This window comes from Schistocerca gregaria, chromosome 5, assembly GCF_023897955.1.
Source record: "Schistocerca gregaria isolate iqSchGreg1 chromosome 5, iqSchGreg1.2, whole genome shotgun sequence".
Lineage (NCBI taxonomy): Eukaryota > Metazoa > Arthropoda > Insecta > Orthoptera > Acrididae > Schistocerca > Schistocerca gregaria.
This window is the reverse complement of record NC_064924.1, coordinates 90,270,083-90,289,056: the sequence shown is the minus strand read 5'-3', so window position 1 is coordinate 90,289,056 and position 18,974 is coordinate 90,270,083. Positions and strand designations below refer to the sequence as shown.

Below are 18,974 nucleotides of genomic sequence, written 5' to 3'. Positions count from 1 at the left end.
TTTTTAAAAATTGTTCTGGCATGAATGGTTGTTAAGCCCTTGCTTTATTAAATGGTTACAAATACACATGAAAATTGCAACACAGTTTTGCTCACTGTTTATTAATCATAAATACTGTTTTTCTGTGCTTTTTTTATTGTGTGGCATACACTGAGAGTTTTTGAATTGCAATTGATGTTATGTTTTGTACAGATTTACTAAAGTTTTTGAGAAATCACTATCAGCATTTTGACATTTTTTTGTCACTGTAACTGGATTTATTTTGTAAGTGTATTTATATAATTTTTTGCATCCTTGAAGGATATTTGTGAATGTTTTGTTTGACTGTGTGGGCTCATTTTTTTTGTTTTCTTTTTTACATTAATAATCTCATTTTCATTAAACTACATATAAAAAGAAATTGTTTCCATTCCTTGGGATGTGTGAGATGTATGTGTATCTAAGGTTTCTGCATTTTATGTCACTTTATTGGATATGTATCTTAATGTGTGGGTCCTACCAGTAAACTTTATGAGCTTGCTGCCTATGCAACCCACACATTTAGACAAGGACAAAAATAATATCCAGTGACAGTATAGTAGGGGAGGAGCTTACAAGTTCCTTAGTTGAGGAAGAGGGAGGGTTAGTTTGAGGAAGATTAAAAAGGAAAAGCCTATCTCACCCTGGGGTCAAAAATGACATTGTAATTATATAAAATACAAATTTAAGTGTAGGAAGTCTTTTTTGAAGTATAAAGCTAAGTTCACAATTTGTCAGAACAGACTGTATCAAATATGAAGCTAATGTTACTGAAGGGGACCACAACCTTCATTACCTATTCCTACTGGTTGGCTTTACCAACTCACACCAAGATTGTTAACCTCCGACTTAAACTAGTCCTTGTACTACGCTACACATCATAACACCTACGAGTTGTCAATAAAACTGATATTCTGTACTGAATGTTTAATTTTCCAAGAAAATGAAGTGTAATATAAACATTTATCAAATTAATGCAATTATTTAAACAACAGAAGAGAAATTTTTCCTTTATTCTGAAACAAATCACCCTACGAAAATGAAAGGATGATTAGGTTTTAACATACCATGAAAATGCGCTATTAGAGATGGAGTACTACCTGACACGTTCCACATCATTACGAAGTGTCGTATTCATGATCTATGGAACAAGTATTAATCTAATCTAACCTCAGATTAGGCAATAATATGGAAAGAAGTAAGTCATGCCACTGCGGGAACTACCCCACATTAACCTTAAATGAGTTCGGGAGATCACAAGAAATTTAAGTCAGGATGGCTAGATGGGGATTTTAATTGCCATCCTCCTGAATTTAAGCCCAATGTCCTACTCCTGTGTCACTTCATTTGGTTCATCTTATAAGGTCAGATGATTAGTTTAAAAATTAAAAATAAAAGTTAGGCATCCTGCATGCCTATCCAAAACTTTTCACTATCCTCAATGTTTGCACGCAGAAGGACAATTTGTTAGAAGTAGAGATTAGTATCAAAGCTCTAAATTCCGTATCTGGTAGAGATTCTCTAGTGAAATTTTCATGACATGGACATATTGCAAAAACAGCCCCTAATCTCATATGCAGAGCCTCATTACCCACTGCCAAATCCACTTCTCAACTAAATGAGCTTCTTTCCTGCAAGTTCATCTCCATCTCTCAAAGTGGCTTCATAAAATCCTCCATCCTTATCAAATGCACCAACTACCATCAATATCCTTGTTCTGATGACTGACATGTGTTTTACATTAAAAAGCTTCTTCTGTACTTCCTTGGTACATGTTGTGGCTGGCACTTTTGCCATGGTAAGGAGGTCATAATGCATCAGAATGGGACAGTAAACAGTGAAGAGAATGATATCAAGATTTGTGGAGATTGTGATACTATTCAGCAAGAAAATTTGCAGATAAGTCACAACTACTATGGAAAAAGCAGCACATTACCAGGTAATGACAAAAGTAAAAATACTTGCAAAACAGTCAGGATAATGTGTCAGAATATTCAATGCCTCAGAAACAATGTACTAGATCCAGAAGTAGCTTTAAATAATCTTGCTGATGTCTCTTGTATTTGTTTATCTGAACACTGGTGCAAGGCTAGTGAATTAAGTCTCATAAATATAAGCAAGTTTAATTTAGCATCACATTATTGCCGAAGTGTTTTTAAAAATGGTGGGGTATGCATTTACTCTAGAGTAGGACTGCAATTCAAAGTGAAACGAGAATTGGACCATCTAAATATAGAAAAACGTTTTGAATCATGTGCCATAGAGTTAAAAACTAAGGAGAAGAGTGAAAAACTAGTTGTCATTACAATATATAGATCTCCACTGGGTGACAAAAACATATTCTTCAAAAAAATAGAAGCACCATTAAACACTTTTTATAGTAATGAAGTGAAATTATTTTTATGTGGAGATTTTAATATTAACCTGTTAATTGAAAGTGATGAAAAAAGACAGCTTTTGAGTTTACTCAGCAGCTTCCACATGAATCCACTCTTTACAGATGCCACCAGAATAACAGAACTGTCATCTTCTCTTTTAGACAATATTTTCACAAATATGGAGAATGGTATCACTGAGCCACTAAACGTAAACTTAGGTCTTTTGGATCACAATACACTATTAACATACATAAATTACTCTACCCCAAGGCAGTAAAATATAAGTGGGGATACAAAAGGCACTTCTATACAGAAAAAGTGAATACTTTCATCCAGTTGTTAACTAATGAAACCTGGGAAGATGTCTTTGCACAAACAACAACCGTGGAATCTTTCAATGCTTTTTCTAGTACATTCATGTCCCTATTTGACATGTGTTTCCCAAAAAAGCTCACAAAGATCAATGTCATGCCTAGGAACACAAGCCAGTGGATAACACCTTCTATTAGAGCTTCTGGTCAAACACTAAAACATATCAGTCAACTCAAAAAAGATAACAAAGATAAACACTTCACAGATTATGTTAAGACATACAAGAAAATTTACAGGAAGGTGATCAAAAAAGCCAAGACAATTCACAATGACAGTGTAATTGCTGGGTCAGCAAACAAATCAAAAGCTATAAGGAATGTAGTAAAAAAAGAAATAGGCTCAAGCAAAAATGTTAGAAATCCAGATGACTTTGTTTTAAAAGATGATCAAGGTGTGCTAGTCAGAAATCTTACTTTAGCAAATTACATTAATGACTACTTCATAAATAGTCCAATCAATCTCAGTAAAAATTGTTCTAAGATTAGTAGAACATCAATCCTAGAAGAACAAAGTGTTAATTCATTATTGGTACCTCCCACGAACAAATTGGAAGTTAATCAAATAATAAAAACAATGAAGAATAAAATGTCCTCAGGGATTGACGAGATACCTTGCTCAGTCATGATGAGATGTGCTAGTGCCATACCAGGCCCACTCACACACATCATAAACATATCATTTTCAGAAGGTGTCTTTCCACAACGATTAAAAATTGCAAAAGTAAAACCATTGTATAAAAAGGGCAATATACATGAAGTGGGAAACTATAGACCAATAGCTTTATTACCAGTATTTTCAAAAGTAATAGGAACAGTCATGAAAAACAGAATTACCTCGAGAAATTCAATCTATTGTCTGTAAACCAACACGGCTGTCGCAAAGGAATGAGTACAGAGTCAGCCATCACCCAATTCATTGAAAATATTGTAACGGGGCTAGATAAGAACAACAGTACAATAGGAATTAATTTGGACCTCTCAAAGGCATTTGATACTGTCCAACATGATATCCTGCTAGACAAATTAGAATTTGTCGGTATACGAGGAGTAGCTAAAAAGTGGTTCCAGTCATATCTCCATAATAGGAAACAGGTTATATCTAAATATCAACTGTGTATTCTATGTAAAAAGTCTTTCTCATACATCAATGTAAAAAATCAAAGTTGTATGTGCTATTTCAATGTGGTCTGATGTTATGTAGTCTACTATGCACATCTGTATTTTGTATAGTATTGTTCGCCCTATATATATATATATATATATATATATATATATATATATATATATATATATATATATATATATATATATATATAATGATGTAAATAAAATAGAAAGAATCTTCCACATGGGAAAAATATATTAAAAACAAAGATTCCAAGACTTACCAAGCGGGAAAGCGCCGGCAGACAGGCACATGAACAAAACATACAAACACACACACAGAATTGCTAGCTTTCGCAACCGATGGTTGCTTCTTCAGGAAGGAGAGGGAAAGACGAAAGGATGTGGGTTTTAAGGGAGAGGGTAAGGAGTCATTCCAATCCCGGGAGCGGAAAGACTTCCCTTAGGGGAAAAAAAAGACAGATGTACACTCGCGCACACACACACACACACACACACACACACATATCCATCCGCACATACACAGACACAAGCAGACATATTTAAAGGCAAAGAGTAAGGGCAGAGATGTCAGTCGAGGCGGAAGCACAGAGGCAAAGAAGTTGTTGAAAGACAGGTGAGGTATGAGCGGCGGCAACTTGAAATTAGCGGAGGTTGAGGCCTGGCGGATATCGAGAAGAGAGGATATACTGAAGGGCGAGTTCCCATCTCCGGAGTTCGGATAGGTTGGTGTTGGTGGGAAGTATCCAGATAACTCGGACGGTGTAACACTGTGCCAAGATCTGCTGGCCGTGCATCAAGGCATGTTTAGCCACAGGGTGATCCTCATTACCAACAAACACTGTCTGCCTGTGTCCATTCATGCGAATGGACAGTTTGTTGCTGGTCATTCCCACATAGAAAGCGTCACAGTGCAGGCAGGTCAGTTGGTAAATCACGTGGGTGCTTTCACACGTGGCTCTCCCTTTGATCGTGTACACCTTCCGGGTTACAGGACTGGAGTAGGTGGTGGTGGGAGGGTGCATAGGACAGGTTTTACACCGGGGGCGGTTGCAAGGGTAGGAGCCAGAGGGTAGGGAAGGTGTACACGATCAAAGGGAGAGCCACGTGTGAAAGCACCCACGTGATTTACCAACTGACCTGCCTGCACTGTGACAGTTTCTATGTGGGAATGACCAGCAACAAACTGTCCATTCGCATGAATGGACACAGGCAGACAGTGTTTGTTGGTAATGAGGATCACCCTGTGGCTAAACATGCCTTGATGCACGGCCAGCAGATCTTGGCACAGTGTTACACCGTCCGAGTTATCTGGATACTTCCCACCAACACCAACCTATCCGAACTCCGGAGATGGGAACTCGCCCTTCAGTATATCCTCTCTTCTCGATATCCGCCAGGCCTCAACCTCCGCTAATTTCAAGTTGCCGCCGCTCATACCTCACCTGTCTTTCAACAACTTCTTTGCCTCTGTGCTTCCGCCTCGACTGACATCTCTGCCCTTACTCTTTGCCTTTAAATATGTCTGCTTGTGTGTGTGTATGTGCGGATGGATATGTGTGTGTGTGTGTGTGTGTGTGTGTGTGCGCGCGAGTGTACATCTGTCCTTTTTTTCCCCTAAGGGAAGTCTTTCCGCTCCCAGGATTGGAATGACTCCTTGCCCTCTCCCTTAAAACCCACATCCTTTCGTCTTTCCCTCTCCTTCCTGAAGAAGCAACCATCGGTTGCGAAAGCTAGCAATTCTGTGTGTGTGTTTGTGTGTTTTGTTCATGTGCCTGTCTGCCGGCGCTTTCCCGCTTGGTAAGTCTTGGAATCTTTGTTTTTAATATATATATTAAAAACAAAGATTCCAAGACTTACCAAGCGGGAAAGTGCCGGCAGACAGGCACAATGAACAAAACACACACACAGAATTACTAGCTTTCGCAACCGATGGTTGCTTCTTCAGGAAGGAGAGGGAAAGACGAAAGGAAGTGGGTTTTAAGGGAGAGGGTAAGGAGTCATTCCAATCCCGGGAGCGGAAAGACTTCCCTTAGGGGAAGCCTTTAAATATGTCTGCTTGTGTCTGTGTATGTGCGGATGGATATATGTGTGTGTGTGTGTGTGTGTGTGTGTGTGTGTGTGTGTGTGTGTGTGTGTGTGTGTGTGTGTGTGTGAGCTTGGTAAGTCTTGGAATCTTTGTTTTTAATATATTTTTCCCATGTCAATGTTTCTTTCTATTTTATTTACATCATCATTATATATATACTATGTATTTTTTGACGAAATCCATGCAATGTACTTTGTCTCCGGATGAATAAACTACTACTACTACATTAAGTGATGTTTACCTGACATTACATACATCCAGAACTTTCAACTGTATTGCCTTACAGTTAACATATCCATGAGAATTAATTATGGCAAAATTAGGTACATAATATACAAATCTAGTTTACTTATGGAGACACTGTACAGTATATTAGACCAAATGTATATACTCACAGAGAATATTGCTTGTAAGTCAGGATACAAAAAAGCAGTAACAATAATGATAGATCTCAATGTACAGACACTGAAATCATGTTAGTATCAAAATTCATGTTGTAATTACAAAGTAATTAAAGAATGTAGTCAATCAATTGTAGCAGTGAATATTTCACAAAATTTCTATATCAAAACCAATTTGTTTCAATATACTAATTATATAAAACTTTTTGCCACTATTTTTCAAACTAGGTTCTGTAATGAGTCTTGTGGAAGCACATGGCTTTCAATTGTTGAGTTTAATTAAGTACAATTCAAATCATATATGAAAACGTTTGTAACTGTTGCGCGTTATAGAAGCACCAGTGATGATAGACACAAGAGATGAGTCAGTATTGTGCCAGACCTGGATGAGATCTTGTGACAATGAATCTGTGTATGTCTTTATAGAAATAAATAAGTGAAAGATAAAATCAACAAATTGGCTATTTCATTTATTATTTACTGTACCACAAAAACTTTGTTGGTGGATAAAAGGCATATTTCAAAAAGGAAAGTTTTTTAATGTTTTTTAAAGGGCTGTCGATTTGATGCAAAGTAAATATGCAAGTTAAGTGCTCGAGATTGTTCCCAGAAGCATCACAACATTATAAGGTTTTAACTGAAAATACTGACAACCTTACCAGAGTCTCCATTCATGGACAACATACTATCCAGTCGACTCATAAACAGATTGTATTCATTATTTGTTCCAATTACATCAACAAACCCACTGCAACTATGAATCAGCAACTAGCCAGTACTTCCCCTATCATGAGGTATCATCAAAACATATAAAACTGAACATCATATTTTGCTAGGACTTTGTCTACTTTTTGTTATGCCCCAAAATTAAGGGAAGTGGTGTACTATCATCCACTTGACCTACAAAACATCCTAGTCCATATTTAAGACACTTCTGCTTTCAAACTTATACTGCATAGGTCGTTCCCTTGTCGATGACCCAGTTGCATGATCTGTCCCAATACAGTCTCCCACCACTTTTCATTCACTTATGTCACAGATTTTTCCTGTCATATCTTGAACAGGATCATTTGTGCACTCACTGTAACAGATGTGCAACACCCTGTGTGAGCTGGTGACTAATATGGCTGTCTGTCCCTGTGTCTTGAGCTATTAAGCTCTGAGAGGTGTACTAATTTTGACTTTGCCATATTCAGTTCCTTTTTGTATGAACGGCAATTTTTAAAATTCATTGTCAGTGTCATTCTTATGTGTGATGCCATGCATGTGGTCTTCTGTGTTACTTTATATTGAAGTCGTTGGTACTGTGACACAACCATACTCAAAAAACAGGCAGGCAAGCTATGTGTTAGTCACAGTTAATTTGCAGTCATTATAAAATTTCATTTAGTGTAATATTTTGATGTAATTCTGTATGTAATGTAATTAGGGTATCATTCCCTTGTAGCATTTAAGATTCACAAATTTATTTTTATTTGTCATTATTTCTATACTATTTTGCAGACTGTGTAATCTTTTGGAATGTGACATGCTGCATATTTTGGTAGGAAATTATCACAAACATAAATAAATAAACTTGTGACCAGAAATAAAATCCAAAAAATGTACTGAGCCTCAAAATGAATGTGTAATCAAATGAATATACTTACTGAAGAAAACAAAGTGTGGTAGATGAGACATAAACTTATTATATATGAATTGCAAACTCCATTGAAGTCATCACTAAAACAGATCTGTGGTACAGCAATCGGCAGCCACAAGGCACCACCATATACCAGCCTTTCCATGGACCATCTAGAGGAATCATTCCTAATGACTTGGAATCCCACACTGCTCACCTGTTTCAGATTTTTCGCTGAAACCTCTATGATATGGACTTTGTGTGAGATACACTTAATCCATATTACCCTAGAACCTCAACACCTCCTCCCCCATTTGCTTCACTTGGCTCTCCTCAGTCCAACAAGCCACCTTCCTCATTGTCGAGATCCACCCCTAAAGTGGCTACATCAGTACTTCCAGCCACGTCACCCCTTCCAACCACAAACAGTACCATTGATTTGACAGCTTCAACCCATTCTGTACCAAAAATATCTTCCACACAGCCCATCCACCTTTGGCCACCATATCTGTACTGACAAGAAGCCCACCTCTAATGTGCCACAGTTCTCACTGAGATCTTTACAGACTGAAATTACCCTCCGAGCCTTGTCCAGAGACAGATCTCACATGCCTTGTCCTCCCATTCATCTACCATTGCCCACATACCCACTGTCTGGCCACAGTGGCACATACTGCCTGTGACTCAGTACCATCCAGGACTGGAGCAACTGAATCATGTTCTTCACCAGGGTTTCGACTACCAGTTGTTGTGCTCTGAAATGTGAAATATCCTCCCCAACTCTGCCACAGTGGTATGCCACCACAACCTGTGCAATATCCTTGTCTGATCATAATTCACACCTGATCCCAACCACTGGCCCTACAACTCATATCCTTGCAATAGAAAATCCAAGATGGGATGTAATAATATTATAAGATGGGAAGTTGCTACTCACCATATAGTGGAGATGTTGAGTCGCAGATAGGCACAACAAAAAGATTTTCACAGTTAAAGCTTTCAGCCAATGGCCTTTGTCAACAATAGAAACACATATGTACACACACACTCATGCAAAGACAGCTCACACACACAACTGCAGTCTCAAGTGTGGTTTCAGTTGCCTGAGATTGCAGTTGTGTGTGAGAGTTGCGTTTGTGTGAGTTTGTGTGTGCATATGTGTGTATATTATTGACAAAGGCCAATGGCTGAAAGCTTTAAGTGTGAAAATCTTTTTGTTGTGCCTGTCTGTGACTCAGCATCTCTGCTATATGGTGAGTAGCAACTTTCCTTCTCATAATATTGTCACATCCCTGCAATAAAGCTAGATACATGATATGTCCAATAAACCCCTCCACTACCACCAACTACAGTCCTGTCACAGGCACCTTCTATCCTATCAAAGGCAGGGCCACCTGTGAAAGTAGCCATTTGATCTATGAACATAACTGCAATCACTGTGCTGGAATCTATGTGGGCATTGCCACCAACAAGCTCTCTATCTGTATGAATGGCCACTGCCAAACTTTGGCCAAGAAACAGCAGGACCACCCAGTTGCTGAGCATTTCACCCAACACAATATGCTCAACTACAAAGACTGCTTCATAGCCTGTGCCATATGGCTTCTTTCAAATAATACCAGGTTTTCTGAACTGGGTAGGTGGCAACTCTCACTGTAACACGTCGTTTGTTTGTATGATCTTCACTAGCCCCTGTCCTCCATCCACCTATCCTCTTCCCTGTTCCCACCCTACACACATCTTCTATCCCACCAGCCCACCTGTATAATCTTTTTTTTCCATTTCTACTTCTCTCAAGCAGATGATAAAATTTTGCTTTCTGTCTATTATAGGTATATTCACTCTCATTTGACGTATGGGACAATCTTGTGGGGAAATAATTGCTACTCAAAATGCTTATTTACAGCCCAGAAAAAAGCTGTCATACTGATATGTAAAGTACCACCTAGAACTCACTGTAGAGAATTATTTATTAAACTTAGTATTATGACCTTGCCATGTATTTACATATTTCAGTGTCTCTTGTACATTAAAAAGAACTTGTCTAGTTTTGATCTGAATTCTGATGTGCATAGTTATAACACATGACACTGTAATGATGTAAGAAAAGACTACTGCTCATATACCAAAACTCTAAACAGCTTCAAACACACATCTGTAAAGCTATTTAATAAACTACCAGAGTCTGGATCTGAAAACATTTAAGATATTTGTAAGAACTTTATTAATTCAAAATTGTTTTTATGCAATGGAAGATTTCTGTCGGCATAATTTCTAACACAGATTAATTATATGTGTATTTATTGTCATTGTTGTTTGTACATTTATTGACGTTATTTAGACAAGCTTTACATCCCTGTAAATGTTTTGTTTTTGGGCAATAAAAATCAGTCAATCAATCAATCTTCTCAACCCTTTATCCCCCTCTCCCCTCCTCAAGCACAGCCTCCTGATACTGCATCACTAGCAGCCCACTACCATGTCCCTACACACTCCTGCAGGCAACGTTAACATCTTCCCCCTCTCCTTCCCTGCTATCTCCCCCCTCTCCACCCTACACCTCTTCTCTGCACAAATACTCACTCCAACAAAGACCATTGCTTATCTCAGACACCTCCTTATGCTTCACCTGTTGTTCTTGTTGTTGTTGTTGTTGTTGTGGTCTTCAGTCCTGAGACTGGTTTGATGCAGCTCTCCTTGCTAATCTATCCTGTGCAAGCTCCTTCAACTCCCAGTACCTACTGCAACCTACATCCTTCTGAAACTGATTAGTGTATTCATCTCTTGGTCTCCCTCTACAATTTTTACCCTCCACACTGCCCTCCAATGCTAAATTTGTGATCCCTTGATGCCTCACACATGTCCTACCAAATGGTCCCTTCTTCTTGTCAAGTTGTGCCACAAACTCCTCTTCTCCCCAATTCTATTCAATACCTCCTCATTAGTTATGTGATCTACCCATCTAATCTTCAGCATTCTTCTGTAGCACCACATTTCGAAAGCTTCTATTCTCTTCTTGTCCAAACTATTTATCGTCCATGTTTCACTTCCATACATGGCTACACTCCATACAAATACTTTCAGAAACGACTTCCTGACACTTAAATCTATACTCGATGTAAACAAATTTCTCTTCTTCAGAAATGCTTTTCTTGCCATTGCCAGTCTACATTTTATATCCTCTCTACTTCGACCATCATCAGTTATTTTGCTCCCCAAATAGCAAAACTCCTTTACTACTTTAAGTGTCTCATTTCCTAATCTAATTCCCTCAGCATCATCTGACTTAATTTGTCTACATTCCATTATCATTGATGTTCATCTTATACCCTCCTTTCAAGACACTGTCCATTCTGTTCAACTGCTCTTCCAAATCCTTTGCTGTCTCTGACAGAATTACAATGTCATCGGCGAACCTCTAGGTTTTATTTCTTCTCCATGGATTTTTATACCTATTCCAGTCAACATTGTCAAAAGCTTTCTCTAAGTCTACAAATGCTAGAAATGTAGGTTTGCTTTTCCTTAATCTTTCTTCTAAGATAAGTCGTAATGTCAGTATTGTCTCACGTGTTCCATCATTTCTACGGAACCCAAACTGATCTTCCCCGAGGTCGGCTTCTACCAGTTTTTCCATTCATCTGTAAAGAATTCGCGTTAGTATTTTGCAGCTGTGACTTATTATACTGATTGTTAGGTAATTTTCACTTCTGCCAACATCTGCTTTCTTTGGGATTGGAATTATTTTATTCTTCTTGAAGTCTGAGGGTATTTTCCTGTCTCATACATCTTGCTCACCAGATGGTAGAGTTTTGTCAGGACTGGCTCTCCCAAGGCCGTCAGTAGTTCTGATGGAATGTTGTCTACTCCTGGGGCCTTGTTTCGACTCAGGTCTTTCAGGGCTCTGTCGAACTCTTCATGCAGTATTGTATCTCCCATTTCTTCTTCATCTACATCCTCTTCCATTTCCATAATATTGTCCTCAAGTACATCACGCTTGTATAGACCCTCTATATACTCCTTCCATCTTTCTGCTTTCCCCACTTTGCTTAGAACTGGGTTTCCATCTGAGCTCTTGATATTCATACAAGTGGTTTTCTTTTCTCCAAAGGTCTCTTTAATGTTCCTGTAGGCTGTATCTATCTTACCCCTAGTGAGATATGCCTCTACATCCTTACATTTGTCCTCTAGCCACACTTGCTCAGCCATTTTGCACTTCCTGTCGATCTCATTTTTGAGACGTTTGTATTCCTTTTTGCCTGCTTCATTTGTTGCATTTTTATATTTTCTCCTTTCATCAATTAAATTCAATATTTCTTCTGTTACCCAAGGATTTCTAGTAGCCCTTGTCTTTTTACCTACTTGATCCTCTGCTGCCTTCACTACTTCATCCCTCAGAGCTACCCATTCTCCTTCTACTGTATTTCTTTCCCCCATTTCTGTCAATCGTTCCCTTATGCTGTCCCTGAAACCCAGTACAACCTCTGATTTAGTCAGTTTATCCAGGTCCCATCTCCTTAAATTCCCACCTTTTTGCAATTTCTTCAGTTTTAATCTACAGTTCATAACCAATAGATTGTGGTCAGAGTCCACATCTGCCCCTGGAAATGTCTTACAATTTAAAACCTGGTTCCTAAATCTCTGTCTTACCATTATGTAATCTATCTGAAACCTGTCAGTATCTCCAGGCTTCTTCCATGTATACAGCCTTCTTTTATGGTTCTTGAACCAAGTGTTACCTATGATTAAATTGTGCTCTGTGCAAAATTCTAACAGACAGCTTCATCTTACATTTCTTTGCCCCAATCCATATTCACCTACTATGTTTTCTTCTCTTCCTTTTCCTACTGTCGAATTCCAGTCACCCACGACTATTAAATTTTCATCTCCCTTCACTACCTGAATAATTTCTTTTATCTCATCACACATTTCTTCAATTTCTTCATCATCTGCAGAGCTAGTTGAGATATAAACTTGTACTACTGTGGTAGGCAGGGGCTTCGTGTCTATCTTGGCCACTATAATACGTTCACTATGGTGTTTGTAGTAACTTACCCGCACTCCTATTTTTTTTATTCATTATTAAACCTACTCCTGCATTACCCCTATTTGATTTTGTCTTCATAACCCTGTATTCACCAGAGCAGAAGTCTTGTTCCTCCTGCCACCAAACTTCACTAATTCCCACTGTATCTAACGTTAACCTATCCATTTCCCTTTTTAAATTTTCTAACCTACCTGCCCGATTAAGGGATCTGACATTCCACACTCTGATCCGTAGAATGCCAGTATTCTTTCTCCTGATAATGACGTCCTCTTGAGTAGTCCCCACCCGGAGATCCAAATGGGGGAATATTTTACCCAAGATGACGCCATCATCATTTAACCATACAGTAAAGCTGCATGCCCTCGGGAAAAATTAGGACCATTGTTTCCCCTTGCTTTCAGCTGTTCGCAGTACCAGCACAGCAAGGCCATTTTAGTTAAGTCAGTCATCCAGACTGTTGCACCTGCAACTACTGAAAAGGCTGCTGCCCCTATTCAGGAACCATATGTTTGTCTGGCCTCTCAACAGATACCCCTCCATTTGGTTGCACCTATGGTACGGCTATCTGTATCGTTGAGGCACGCAAGCCTCCCCACCAACAGCAAGGTCCATGGTTCATGGGGGGAAGATGCTTCACCTAGTAGCCCACTATCCTGTCCCACCACATTCCTGCACACTCCCATGAGCAGTGCTGGCATATTCCCCCACTCTTACACTGCTACCCATTCCCTTCCCTAGTTCATGACTCTTTTTACCTCCATTATCCATTCCAGCAAAGATCATTGCTCACCTGAGATGCAGTCACAGCAGGCTGTTACCACAAGGAGATAAAGGTGGCCATTTGTGTGTGTGTGTGTGTGTGTGTGTGTGTGTGTGTTTTGTCTACCTCTGATTGAAGGATTTAACCAGCAGTTAAATAACATCCAGCAGTCTTTTTTATAGAAGCATTGGGTATACATGGGATAGGAAAAAAATGGTTTGACCATACCTAAAAAACAGAACACAGATTGTAGGACTGATATCAACAAATAAGTTCAGTATCAGAGGCAAAAAATGTAGAAATAGGAGTACCACAAGGCAGCATCCTGGGGCCCATATTGTTTCTTGTCTATATAAACGATTTTCACACCTCAGATGATGCAGCCAAAGCAATAATATTTGCAGATGATACTAGTGTGATAATAAGTGCACCAAAGCAATTGCTACCAACAACTGCGGATAAAGTACTAAATTACATCCACTCTTGGTTCAATGCAAACAGGTTGACACTGAATGTAAATAAAACAAATTATATGCAGTTTGGGACAAAGATGTCAAAATGTAAATCTTGATCTGGTGTGAGGTGACAAAGTCTTAGACAGAGTGACATCCACAAAATTGCTGGGGATTCATGTGGATGAAAAGTTAAATTTTAATGATCACGTAATAAAACTTGCACAGAAACTTAATTCAGCCTGTTTTGCTCTCAGAATTATTGCAAATGTTTGTACCTCAGAGGGTCCCAGAATGGCAATTTTTGGCTATTTTCAGTCTCTAGCCACATATGGAATAGTATTTTGAGGTTCCACAAGGCGCCTAAAACTAATTTTTTTGCTGCATAAGAGGGCCATTTAAATAATAACTCACAGTCATCCACAGAAACACTGCAAACCCATATTCAAAAAGCTTAGAATACTCGCTATACCATCATTATACATATACAAATGCATATTGTATGTCAGGACCCACATTGCAGATTTTCAGACAAATGCTGACTTTCATAACTACAATACCCGTAATGGGGCAGCACTCCATACTCAGCAAACAAAAAGAACGAATACACAAAGGCATGTGACCCATATCGGTGCAAAACAGTACAACAGACTGCCAGTCAACATCAGGCAGTTAGAAGATGATAACATATTTAAAACAGAATTTTAAAAAATTCTAGTAGAACAAGTGGGTCAATACATTTTTTCTGGTGATATTTATAAAGACAAATGGAAAATACCCTATCTGTACCTAATCATTCATTACATTTACATACTTAATGGACAGCTGTTGTGTGATGTAAATATATGCTTAAACAGTATTGTGTATATAAGGACTTGCCATTTAGGGAGGAAAAAACTAAAGCCTTACGGAAAAACAGACAATGAATTTAAAATAACAAGCAGGGATGTATTATTATTATTATTAACTTCATAGTATTATTTTGTTTTGTACTTTTTTTACATATATATTGTTTGTGTCCCATTTCTTTGAAATGGCTTACATGTACCTTTGACAACATCCATACAATATTTAATGTCAATGGATGGATAAATAAAATAAAAATAAATAAATAAATAAAATAACAAGGCTATCTGCCACTCGGTGCCTCTTCTATGTTGTGAGTAACAATATATCCTTTTGTATTGTTGTTATATATAAAATATACACAATAAGATCATGAAAGGCAGAAATTGATGCAAGTGACATAAAAAAAGACCAATTTTAATGGTGAATGAACAGTATCAGGTTTTCAGTTTAAGTGAAAGGAAAGGAAATGACACAGGTTTTAAAAGTATGGAAATTCAGTTGGTGCAACAGACTGGGTAAAAGTGAAACAACAGAAAAGATCCATATAAGCTTGTTGTGAATATTTGCGAATACTAAGTTTAAAAAATAAAAACCACAGCGTTATTGACAGTAATAGTAAATATAATAATAATAATAATAATAATAATAATAATAATAATATAAATACCTGTTGTGAGGGTAAACTGGTTGGATACATTAATAAACGGCTTGCTGGTGATGTTATCAGCTCATTAAGCCATTTTGGCACAGGTCTCGATGCATAGAACAAACCTTGTGACAGCACTGCACCCACCAGTGATATGCATGTTATTAGAAGGGAGTCACGCAGAAGGAGCACTGAAATAAGGCAGTATGTGTCTGGGCAAAGGTATTTGAATAATCATATTATTTTGCAATATTATTTTGAGGGTTTAAGACATCTTTCAATAAACAAACACAATAATTTAGCTCAGTTTATACTGATCATTTTTATTATCAGTTAGCCATTGGACACTTACAAACTACCAGACACATATCAGAATATGATTAATTTTCATGTTACTCATTATTTTGCTAGCACAAAATTGTATATTTCTTCAGCCTATACTTTTCTTTCTTCTGTGCAACTGATTATTTTGGATGGTAATACTCAATAATTTAAACTGAAATTGTAATAATGTCTGCTGAAGTGATATCATCAAATCATAAGACTGCATAGAATTTACAACACATACTGTGTTACATTTATATTGTTACTGAATCAGATTTTCCTATTGCTTCATTTTTATCATAAGTAAAGTATCATAGCACACATTGAATTCCAGTCCAATAAATATGGAAATGTCATATGTATTAGTAAAATCAGAAATCTAGAAAATAAAAACAAATAAGTGGAAATAATAAATTTACCTGATTTTTGAGAGGGTAGCACATTTACCATAGTGAAATAGTGTAAGGCAATCTTAAAGAGATTTATTACTCTACAGATGTTATAATGCACATTGAATAAACTGTAAATAAAGAATAATTACTAAGGCATGAAAGATAAACAACCAACAGGTGGATATAGATTTTAGTATTTTAAGCTGATTAATTTCAGTAATAAATGTCACACAAGTGTTTCATATATCAGAATCTATGTGGGAATCTAGTAAACACAATATGTAAACATAAGGAAATAAATATTGGGCTTATGTGCCTCTTTATCCAATATCACAATATTTGGGTGCATGACCATATTGCCATCAACAGGTGCATTGATTAATTGACTGTTAAGAGACAACCGCAGGGCTTATATCTGAATGCAGCTCCCTCCCTTCTCCTCCTCCACCCCTCCACCCTCCCATCTTCATCCAGTGGTCTGCTTTTGTCACTGTCACATTACTCATGCCAAATTCAGATTTCTCTTTTCTCATACGATATCCATGGATGAAGGGCATCAGTCAGATTCCATATTCCTAGATTTCCAGAAAGCATTTGACAGACTATTACAAAGATCCAAACATATGGAATAAGTTCCCAGATATGGCTCAAAAACATCATAAGTATTGGAATGCAGTATGTTGTCCTTTACAGCAAGTGTTCATCAGAGCCTAGGGCATTGCCAGGAGTTCTTTAGGAAAGTGGGATAAGACAGTTCTCATTCTCTACATAGATAAATGATCTGCTGGATGGGGCGATCATGAATCTGCAACTATCTGCTGATGACACTGTAGTACATGGCAAAGTATCATCACTGAGTGATTGTAGAAGATGAAGGATGACTCAGACAGAATTTCTAGTTGGTGTGACGAATGGTAGCTTGCTCAAAATGTAAGTAAATGCAGATGAGTAGGAAAGCGGCTCGTTAATGTTGGAACACAATATCAGTAATGCAGTAGTGTACTGCTTGGCACAGATAATGGTGTTTTTTTCCCACTGCATTTGGTGTGGGCAGATGTCACAAGATATCCCTTCAGGTTGATCATTGATTCCTTTACTCAGTTTTTTTTTATTACAGAGGACAAGCAGTAATATCTGGGCTTAATGTTGCAAAGCAATGTGAAATCGAACGAGTATAGAAGGGTGGTAGTGGGGAAGGCAAATGGTTGACCTTGATTTTTTAGTTCATCTACTAAAGAGACGGCATATAGAACACTTGTTTGACCCATCCTTGAGTACTGCTTGAGTGTTTTGGATCCCCAGCAGGTCAGATTAAAGAAATAAATTGAAGCAATTGAGAGGCGTGTTGCTAGATTTGTTATCAGTAGGAATGATCAAGAAGCAAATGTTAGGAAGATGCTTTGTGAACCCAAATGGAACTCCATGGAAGGAAGATAATTTTCTTTTTGTGAAACACTACTGAGAGAACAGTCATTTGCAGCTGACTGCAGAATGATTCTACTATTGCCAAAATACATTTTGCATAAGGTCTTCAAAACAAGATAAGAGATATTAGGGCAAATACTGTGGCATACAGATGGTCATTTTTCCCCTGTTCCATCTGCAAGTGGACTAAGAAAGGACATGACTGATAGTGGTACATGATACCTCCACTGCACACACTACAGTGACTTGTGAGTTCTGTATGTAGATGTACAAACATACTCAATGAATTTCTGCAAAAAGACTAAAATGGACTAGAAGAATGTATAGGGACATGGCAATAGTAGTTCAATGATGAATGGAAAAATCAGGGATAAGCCTTACAATAATTGTGATGATGTGGCAGCATGAATGTAGTAATATCTACTTGAAGATGATTAATATCAGTCATATAATGACTGAGAAGACAAGGAATATGTTACAGAAGGGAATATAAACTGTTATTCTTGCTAAGTCCCATTTATGGCTGTAGCTGTAACTAGCAAATGTTGCTCATACAATCTGTGTTTTGTAATTTCTCATTATGAACAGTATGGCAATGAACAAAATTCCTAATGTGTTAAGTGCAAAGGAAGTACATTGTTTTATAAACTTTATACTGTTACTCACCCAAATGAGGAACAGATTTTCCATAGAAGTATATTTCAAAAGCCACATGTAACAAGCAGAACATGTGCAAAAACAATGACACCACACAAACTGTAAGTCGCTGACCACAATCAGAAGGCAGGAACCAAGAGAATAATGTTATCAGACATAGCACTGAAAAAAAAATCAGCATTGTGTGAAGATATTACAATTGGAATGTAGTTACTGGGACATAGCATTTCATTAAAATGAAACTGCTTAAGTTCTATTCAAAATGAATTAAAACAGTGACATTGGTTTAAAATCCAGTATATAATTTCTTTATGTTGACTATCCAAAATATGACAAACTTCAACTTTTTTTAATAAAAAAGTCATAGATATTTACCAATACAGAAAACATGAAACTTTAATCATGTACTCATATAAAATATT

At 37.6% G+C, this 18,974-nt stretch overlaps 1 protein-coding gene across 1 annotated transcript in view; it reads right to left on the bottom strand.

The window, feature by feature from the left end:
* The window catches only part of LOC126272985 (uncharacterized), a 42,555-nt gene extending 23,826 nt beyond the window's left edge, over positions 1 to 18,729 (bottom strand). Inside the window, exons 1-2 of the mRNA XM_049976333.1 lie at positions 18,562 to 18,729; positions 15,776 to 15,945 (exon numbers count right to left, since the gene is read on the bottom strand). Coding sequence (XP_049832290.1) covers positions 15,776 to 15,945; positions 18,562 to 18,625 — 234 coding nt within the window. The 5' untranslated portion in view covers positions 18,626 to 18,729. The remainder of the gene's footprint in view (positions 1 to 15,775; positions 15,946 to 18,561) is intronic.
* Between the last annotated feature and the right edge of the window lie 245 nt (positions 18,730 to 18,974).